Genomic DNA, 10130 nt, shown 5'->3' on the forward strand with positions numbered 1-10130 from the left:
TGGGGTTAATATGACTTGGACAATAACCATAGGATTAAATTGGCTACCTTGAAAATGGCTACCTGCGCTTTGAAAAAGAATACCATAAAAATGGTGATATGTGAAAAGATTGAAAAATAAAAAGTAGAAAGATGTGAAAAATGTTAAAGTATAGCAAAAATATTAGAATTGAAAAAGTACAAAAATAAAATAGTCCAATGAGACCAAATAAATTTGTTTCAGTGGTGTGAAAGTCGTCAATGGTAAAAACATAAGTAAGTTGGAATATCACAGATAAAGTCCCTTAGATGTATTAAAATGAATATCCATATCTCTCACAATCCTATATAAGATCCTTAGTTTTGAGTTAAAACTTAGGTAGAATCAATAATTCTTAGCAGTTAGGTGGTGTCATCTTGTTCTTAAAAAAGATGTTTTTTTTAAACAACATAAAAAAAATACACAAGCACTCAAGTTATCTTTGAAATTTTCTAAAGTGAGGAATGAAAACTAGAATTTCGCTCAAACGTAAGGACCTGTGATTGATTTGTTAAATGTCGTTATGTTTGTTTTAAATACTTTGATTTTGAGTTTAATATTTTCAAAGTGTTGGAATTTTATAGGTATATTCACTACAAACCCTCACGAGTCAAACTCGTCCACTAGGGGTAGCTCAATGGTTTAAGGACTTGTTACATTCGCTAAATGCAATCATGTAACCTATGAAAGTGGTTTGTAACTTAGTTCTTACTTTACTTTTACTCATGACTAGCAAGATTTAGGTTTGGAGGTGTGATTAGAGTCTATAAAGTGATTTCTAAAACTCTTATTGCATGAAGTTTACGGATAAACTATATACAAAATCCCCTTATTAGATATAATTCCTTGTTTATCCATAATAATTGTTGTTTTTCATAAAATGATTATTGTTATTTTTGTGTAGCAAGAAAAAGTCATAAATGTTCGAAAACAAATCCAAAAATTTGAAGAAGTTACTACAATAAAAGATCGGGAAGAAGTCAATTGACCAAACCTAGGTCAATTGGGCCCACATGGACTACGACGCCTTGGTCAATGTGGGCAACGCGATGATGTCGACGAAATAAACCTCGAGATTTGTACAAAAGTTTTGCGGCTGAAGATATTTCGTACTGAATTAGGGTTTGAAATTTTTTGTGTTTACAAAAGGGTTCAGAACCCTAAAAACCCTAATCTAATATCTCTAAATAGGAAACCAAACTAGGGCTTAAGGGAGATATGAAAATGTATATCTAGAATTTTAGGAATTTTACCTCTTATTTTTCTTTTAGTCTTTGTTTAAAGTAGAAGTTTTGTAATCAAAGAAACTGTCGGTTTCAGAATCTAGAACAATAAAGAAGACTTTTTATTCTCTTCCTTTTTTTTATATTTATTTTGTTTACTATTCTTGAAATGACTATTGGCTAAACTCTTTGTTAGATCGGTCGAAAAAACCTGAGCAAGTTTCTGTTAACCTCTTTATACTGTTCCTATAACTATGCCTTATTTTTTTATTGTGAAAACTCTTAAGTAAAAATTATTGAAAAGAATATTGATTGTTCTACCGTTTTGATGGTTTCTACTTTGATCAGTTAAAGATAAATCATACTTTACAAATAACATTTAATATTTATCTCATAATTTCGACTTAATAAGTTGATCACATATTTTGAAATCCCTTTTTAATAAAACTGATTAATATTCTGATCCACAAACATTAATTTTGTTTAATAGATCAAGATAAATAAAAGACAGTAAAAATATTAGAAAAACTTATAAGGGTGGATCAGACAGATTTAAATTCTTACTTAGTGATTCAAGTATTTTATTTTATTTCCTTTTTAGATAGTTTATTTTCAAAAATTATATTTTTAATTGGTTACGTAAATCTAAATCGGGTGTTTGAAGTAAAAAGAATATCGGATCAACGTTGTCTTTGTGAATCAATCCTTGTTTGTTAAGATTTATATTTTGTTATTTATTTTATTGATAATCTAAAAAAAACAATATTTATGAATAAGTTTAACTATTTAAGAAAAATGACTAATATTTATTATTCTATTCCCATCAAAATATTTAAATATACCAGCAAAATCATTGGATAAGCCCCTTTGATAAATTGATTTGACGAAGTCACCTCAAAAAACAAGCGAGTCAAAATGATTTGGATAAGTTTGGAGTACGTGGATTCAAATTTTGAAACTATGATAAACTCTTTTCATGCCATGATATTTAGAGTAATGATTAAATGATTCCCTCACTAGCATACTCAATCGACTCCACTTCTTGGCATGACACGTGCCAAAATCGTAGATCCTCGAGATACGCGATTGAAAATATCCATAAATATATGCAGTTATGTATCTCTAGGAGTACAAATCTATGATTCTGACACATATCACGTCAAAGGAGTCGATTTTGTATGCCACTTAGGAAGTCATCTTTTCATGACTCAAATATTTAGCATGCTTGCTTCGTCACACCTGCGTGACTTTGACTTGTGTGATTTGATTTCTGAGGTTAAACAGAGAAGTTCGACCTTTAAATGGACCAGCCCATGTTATTGTGACCTTCACAACACCATTGAAAGTTGAAATGGATCTTCATCTTCTCTTCCAATCTCCTTTCAAACACTTGCATCCTACCACACACATCCCTCCCATAACTGAACCCACTAAACGTCGGATTAGCCATGTTCGATTCTTAGTTAGCTCTCAAATCAGTGATCCAACGATACAAAGGAGATCGGCAAACTATAAGCCAAGCATTTGGGATCATGACTTTATACAATCTATAAAGAGTGATTATAAGGTAATCATGATACAATACATGTCATATATTATAGTTGCATGGATCTCACTAATAATGTAAAAAATTTGTACTGTCTAGGGGGAGATCTACACTAAAAGAGCTGAGGATCTCATGAAAGATGTGAGGCGCATGTTTGATGAAGCTGTGGAACCATTGTCTCGACTCAAGCTGATTGATACCGTCCAAAGATTGGGAGTGGGGTACCATTTTGAAAATGAGATCAGGAAGGCCCTTGATACTATACTGTGCATCAAGGACGACGATGTTTTTATAGAGGATCTATGTGCCACAGCCTTACGCTTTAGGCTCCTTAGACAACATGGGTATAAAGTATCTCAAGGTGTAATACCATTACAACTATTCGTACTATTGCTATTAAATTTGTACGTAGTGACCGGATTCTAAGAATGTGTGTTTGCAGAATTTTCAAAATGACGACCTCACTGGTATAAAGTAGTGAGATTGCTACGAACTTGCAAGATCGTTACACTTTTATAACCATAGAGATTGTCACTTTGAAAAAAAATTCAACGATCTTATTTCTTTAAACCAACAAGAAGCAAGATCATCACTTTGAAAAACCTATGACCTCACTCTTCATATTTTGGGAATTAAAATGAACAATTAGCTAAAATAGGAATTTTGTCAAAAGTTGATCATGTTTTGAGAAATTTCTCTCCCATCATTATATCAAGATAAAATATGTATCCCAAAGATATGTCACATATCTCCAACATACATCTTGACATATAGATTTCATATTTTAATGATTGAGATTTTGAGTTTTTTCATGAATCAATGTATCACAATCCAATGCATGACATATAATCAGGATACATGTTTTATATTGACCATTAAAGCATGAAATCCAATTATTGGAATTCATCCTAGGGATGCATATATGGCATACCCCGAAGATGTGTTTATCCATTTTTTTTATGATGGGGTGTTCGGACCTGCAGGTAGACCTGACTAGCAGGGAGAGGTAACTGACCTCTTAGAACATAATATCTCACCTAAATTCATCGGGTCATGAAATATCCCCAGAACCCACACATACCAGATAAGCCGGGATAAATTCCTTTGGGTGGACAACGAGGGGGCTTGAACTTCAAGCTCAACACTTTTGATATTTATCCTAGAGTAGCTTAAATGTTTCATCATGACCATGAAAACAAAAATCCAACTCTTATCTATCTATTAACTAGGGAATGTTTTTTTTTGTGAAAACTAGATGTATTTAATAGCTTCAAAGACAAAATGGGAGGTGATTTTAAGACAAGCATTGGCAAAGATGTTGAAGGAATGTTGAGTTTGTATGAAGCTTCATTCTATGCTTTCGAAGGAGAAGATATATTGGAGGAGGCCCAAGATTTCACAAGAAGACAACTCCAGGTGGTCAAAGGGAACAGTGGTACATATGTTGCCAAACAAGTGAGCCATGCCTTGGAGCTCCCCTACCATTGGAGGATGCCAAGACTGGAATCTAGGTGGTTCATAGATGCCTATGATATGAGGGATGACAGGGACCCATTGTTACTTGAGTTTGCCAAGTTGGACTTCAACATGGTTCAAAATACGCACCAAGAGGACCTAAAATCTCTCTCAAGGTAAATTATTATTATTTTGTTAGGCAAGCTAGGGATTACTGGTCAGTGCGTGCATGCGCGCACACACACACACACCAATTTACAAGTCGTACAACTGTGTATCGCCCATTTTTTGTAAATCCCTTTTGATGGGGTTTGAAATATAGAATTCGTTGATTGTTGGTAAGGATGTTCTCCTCACCATAGAGATCATCCTCACAAAAAATAAACCCATTCCGAAACTTCTAACTCATATAGGACAAAACACGTCAGCCAATATACATATATATATATTGACAAAATCCAAGACAACATGTTAGACAAAGCATTTTGTCTTATATGGGCTAAAAGTTTTGAAATGGGCTGATTTTTTTGTGAGGATGATCTCTATGGTAAGAAAATCATCATTACAAAAAATCAGCAAATTCTAAAGTTTCTAACCCTAGTTTATAAGTTGAAGAATCAGGACCATCAATTTTTTACCGTTCGTTTGTCATCACTTTTCACAGGGTTAGAAGTTTCATTAGCTGATTTTTTTGTGACGATGAATAGAGATCATCCTCACAAAAAATTAGTCCATTCCAAAAAAAATTTATCATATAAAGCAAAATTTTGTCTAGGATTTGTCAAAATAACATGATCCTATATATATAGAAAATGTTCGGCACATTACTATTTGCCTGACGTTTTGCCCTATGTGTTTTGTCTTACATGAGTTAGAAGTTTTGAAATGGGCTGATTTTTGGTGAGATTGATCTTTATGGTGAGGAGATCATCCTCACCAAAAATCAGCCCATTCTGAAATTTCTAGCGCCATGTTTACAAGTTGAAGAATCGTAGACCGTCCATTTTTTGTAAATCATATTTGATAGGGTTAGATGTTTCAGAATGTGCTGATTTTTGGTGAGGATGATCTCCTCACCAGAAATATTATCCTCACAAAAAATCAGCCCATTCTAAAACTTCTAACCCATGTAGGACAAAACACGTAGGGCAAAACATAGGGTAAATAGTAGGGTGCCGAACATATATATAGATATATATGGGTTAGGATCCTTGTACACATATATCTATAACATGTTTTGTCTCATATGGGCTAAAAGTTTTGAATTGAGCTGTTTTTTTCTTTTTTTTTTTTTGGCGAGGATGATCTTTATGATGAGGAGATCATCCTCACCAAAAAACAGCTCAATCCGAAACTTTTAACCTTGTCAAAAGTGATTTACAAAAAATGGACGGTCCAAGATTCTTCAACTCATAAATATAGGGTTAGAAGTTTTAGAATTAGCTGATCTAAAAGATTTAGGTTCAGCTAAAGGAAATATGTTCTTCTACTATGTAAAGCATCTTGGCAGGCACTGATTTTATTAATGAATATGTATTCATGGCTTAAAGTTCCATACCATTTGGAAATGTTTCATTTGAGACATTCTAGGTTTAGACATGACTAGAAAGAAACATTAAATGTTTCAGATTATATTGGAATATTTTGATGATTGAGATTCTCCCTATTTTTCTTCTGCTTAAAATAATGAGATCTTTTGTTCTTCTTCTTTGGAGTTTAGGTGGTGGAGGAACTTGGGCCTTGGAGAGAGATTGAGCTTCGCTAGGGATAGGTTAATGGAGAGTTTCTTCTGGTCTATCGGTGCAATGTTTGAGCCCCAGTATGGATACAACCGGCGAGAAATTACAAAACTCTTAACGTTTATAACTATAATTGATGATGTTTATGATGTCTATGGATTTTTGGATGAACTTCAACTATTTACTGATGCAGTTGAGAGGTGGGAATTTAAAATCTAAAACTTGACTGACTTTTTTTTACTGATGAAGAAATAGGTAGTACAGTCAATGGATCGGTTCAGATCCGAAATTACATATGTTCCGGTTCAATAACTTTGGGTTTGGATCGATGTTTTGGATTCCAATAAGAATCCTATCCGATGAGGTTATATTATTGGATTGGATCTGGATCAACTATATCTCGATCCGATTAGGACTTAATCCGATAATATGTTAGAAAGTATATAAATTTTATTTTTAATATTTATTTGAGATGTACGATGTTTATTTATAATTTTATATAAAATTAGGTTAGGTTTGTCGAACCAATCCCGGATCCGATTGATACAAGCACTCCCTCTTTTGCCTATTTTGATTTAATAAACAAGAAATTGGTTCACTTGGAAGGGAACTACATATCCTCCTAATTTCAAGAGAAATTTTAGGTAAGTTAATAATCTGGTAATTTCATTAATAGAAAGACATCTATTTAAATACAAACACTTCACATCCACCATTATATCTCATTACAAAGTAATTAATGATCTTATACATCTCAAGTTAACTTACTCCTTAGTATTTGGCACACAACACATGTATCACTGATTTATCCTTATTGGATCGCTACCAAATCACCTAATCTGATCCATTGACAACCCTACAGATAGGATCTCTCAACCTTCACATGCCCAAAATTCCCTTCTCCAATGATTCCTATACTATTTATTTATAGGTTTCCTTCATTTTTTTTTTTTTTTCGTCACGACGAGAGTTCGAGATACACAATGGAGAGTATGTAATTGAAAATTTTGTAAGCAAACAATTACTCTTCCATTACCGTTCTCTGCCACGACAATCCTCTCCCATGATTCGTGCCTTGTGAGATATGGAATGATTTGAGGTCCCCATTTAATTATATGGAATGATAGTCAAATGAGGAAAGGACTCCTTAAGCAAGTCAGCTCATGTGGGAGGTTAACACAACTCACCTTCTGAACGGGTACCTCCCATTGAGCCAAATAGGCAGCGTGCGTCAGAAGGGCTTCATAAAATTACATAAAATAGATTTTGAAATTTATCTAAAATTTTAAGAATTAGGTTGGAATAAAATTAACTTACCCGACCCACTTTTCTAAATTTAATAATAGTGAAATAGTTGAATTTTTTTGCAGATGGGACATTAATGCAGTGGAAGAGCTTCCAGATTACATGAAACTATGTTTTGTAGCTATCTATAACACTGGGAATGAAATGGCTTATGAAGTTCTTAAAGATCAATCTTGCAACATCGTACCATACATAAGGAAAACGGTATTACATGTTTCTCCTGTTAAATTTCATTGCTGCATGTTATTTTGTTCTATCCATTTTCTTTTGTTAACTTTTATTTTTGTTTTCTGTAATTAATATTTGGGCCAAGGTATATATCATCATCATCGTCATATGTATGATGATGATGATGATCAAATATATGTACACAGCTATTTACATTCATATGGTTTAAACTTACTCCCTATTTGAACCCACGCTTGTGAGGTCCAATATGAATATATTTCGGCCAAATGAGTCCAGTCTAAAATTTTACACAAAGTTGACTAAAGTAATATTTTGAATCACTATGTTGGACTATAAAAATGAATGCTATGATGTACACCAAATCAGATATGTAGAAGTTGGAGATTGGGATATTGATTGTGATTAGGATTAGAATAGATTTATATTACTTTGTTTGTCTGTTCGCTCAATTCGAATTCAGGTGTTTGCCATCCTAGAAAGAGCCCAATTCGAAGGGGTAGGTAGAGGTAATTCTTTTCTTGATTCACTTTGGTTCCCTAGATCGGTTTGCTAGCTTGATTCGTTCCCGCACATAAAGGGGTATATATATAATGAGTGCTGATAGTATAATGCCCTTTGGGCCATACCCATGATGGCCTATTCTCTCTCCTACCATAGTGAGAAAAAGAGACCTTCTGACCTGATCATCTTGTGACCTTCGAAAGCATGGTCGGATGAAATGGGGTTGTTGATGATAAAATTATATGAACTTATAAAATAGTTTTTTTTTTTTTTTTAAATTTATTTTTAAATTTGGATGCTTGATAGCCATCCATTTTCAACACCTTGGATCAAACTCGAAAAACAGTTTTTTGTGATATATATATTTTCATGAATCTAGAAGACAATTTTTGGATTGTCAATGTGATAATTAATGTGGGCCCAACGACTCATTTTAAGATTTTAAAATGACAGTTAGCCGTAATCTAAAATTTGTAAAATTAGGCTCACGAAATTGTAATTTACCCTATTTATAAAGTTATCGAGAAAATGACAAAATACCTTTATGAATGAAGTATTGGAATCTCTGATGATGCCTCCACTCCCCAACTTTTCATGAGGTTAATAAAGTCAAAATGGATTACAATTTTGTGAGCATGGTCTTCAAGTTACAAACATCCACTCGAAGGATGGATCATATACTATGATATTTATACTAGCCCCGACATGTAAAATAAGTAAGAACAAGAATTATAAACTAAATCATGTTAATTATACAATGTATTCCTCTCATTCTCCGATATTGATATTTATATTTATATTTTATTTTATAAAATCAAAGAAACCTGATTTAATAGTGTTTTTTTTTTTTTTTTATTTATCATTTTAGTGGGCAGGTTTATGCAAAGCATACATGCAAGAGGCAAAATGGTACTACAGTGGATATAGACCGACGCTTGAGGAGTATCTGAGCAATGCATTGATTTCAATATCAATGCCCGTCCTTCTAGCTCCTGCTTATTTCTCGGTTGGGCAAAAGATAACAAAGGAGGCTATGGAGTTCTTAGAGAACTTTAGAGGTCTTATGTATTCATCATCCATAAATTTTCGATTAGCTGATGATATGGGAACTTCAACGGTATGTGTTCTATTTTACATTAATGGTTTTTCCCAACCTAAGGTTTTAGCGAACATCCAATGTACGGCTACGATGGATGGGAGGAAAAAGATAGGTTTCTCAGATATCCAATTTTCTTTGGACTCCCGTGGAGTACTACATTCTAATCTTAGCAGTACGTTGGAAGTTGTGCCTCAAAGTGTTTTTTTGAGATTATAATTTCACGTATATTTAGGACATGGCTCATCGCTATGCCAGTATAGCAAGGGATATGCTAACAAAAGAGAGTTCAATGGGTCATTAGCGACCTCCACATACAATTAATTATATTTTATTTTCATGAATGTCCTTAAAAGATAATCATATTGTTTTTTAATGCAAAAAAGTAAGGATTTTATCGATATCATGTAATGTCATTTTTATGAATAATATTTTTAAGATTTTGTTATATTTATATAAAAATTCCATTGTTTAATACTTCAACCATAGGCCGAGCTCGCAAGAGGTGATGTTCCAAAATCGATCCAGTGTTATATGCATGATGCTAGCGTTTCTGAGGAAGTTGCTCGTGAACACATACAACACATAATAGGTGAAACATGGAAAAAGATGAACAAAGATGGTGTTGCTTCTTCACCCTTTCATCAGCCATTTATAAATGCTGTAGTCAATACTGTGAGGACATCACAATGCATGTACCAGTATGGAGATGGTCATGGTGTTCCAGATCGAGAAACCAAGGATCGAGTCAGGTTGTTGTTGATTGAACCCATTCCACTTACGGAGGGCTGAACCATTTAGGCCAATGAGTCATGTTCATAGTTATAATCTATTTATAAATCATGTTTAGATGTTTATGGACGGATAAACTATTGTCTCTTATAATTGATCAATTAAAGTGTTATTTTAGTGTGATGATTTACTTATCCTGCATTTGACTTAACCATTGACTCAAAACATAGCAAAATCGAGTTGAGTTGACTCAACTTGACATGTTTAAAAACATAAAGGTAATGAAAAGCTTGTACAAGAGGGGTATTTTTGGAATGGCAGCACTA

General features: G+C 33.4%; 1 protein-coding gene across 1 annotated transcript; it reads left to right on the forward strand.

Annotated features, from left to right (window-relative positions):
* The first annotated feature begins 2581 nt into the window (after window positions 1-2581).
* On the forward strand, window positions 2582-9906 carry LOC147404638 (terpene synthase 10-like). Its single transcript, XM_086440663.1, has 7 exons — window positions 2582-2808; window positions 2887-3148; window positions 4043-4418; window positions 5963-6181; window positions 7352-7490; window positions 8845-9093; window positions 9562-9906. The coding sequence occupies exons 1-7, from the start codon at window positions 2593-2595 to the stop codon at window positions 9862-9864; spliced, it is 1764 nt and encodes a 587-aa protein (XP_086296789.1). The 5' UTR covers window positions 2582-2592; the 3' UTR covers window positions 9865-9906.
* The last annotated feature ends 224 nt before the right edge of the window (window positions 9907-10130 follow it).

This window comes from Akebia trifoliata, chromosome 4 (assembly GCF_017979445.1).
Source record: "Akebia trifoliata isolate Shusen 1 chromosome 4, ASM1797944v1, whole genome shotgun sequence".
Lineage (NCBI taxonomy): Eukaryota > Viridiplantae > Streptophyta > Magnoliopsida > Ranunculales > Lardizabalaceae > Akebia > Akebia trifoliata.

Excerpts from the sequence above, each read along its gene's own strand:
- LOC147404638 (XM_086440663.1), top strand. The coding sequence starts at position 2,593 with ATGGATCTTCATCTTCTCTTCCAATCTCCTTTCAAACACTTGCATCCT. Across the intron at positions 2,809-2,886 it reads CTATAAAGAGTGATTATAAG|GGGGAGATCTACACTAAAAG; the intron begins GTAATCATGATA and ends TGTACTGTCTAG. Across the intron at positions 9,094-9,561 it reads ATGATATGGGAACTTCAACG|GCCGAGCTCGCAAGAGGTGA; the intron begins GTATGTGTTCTA and ends CTTCAACCATAG.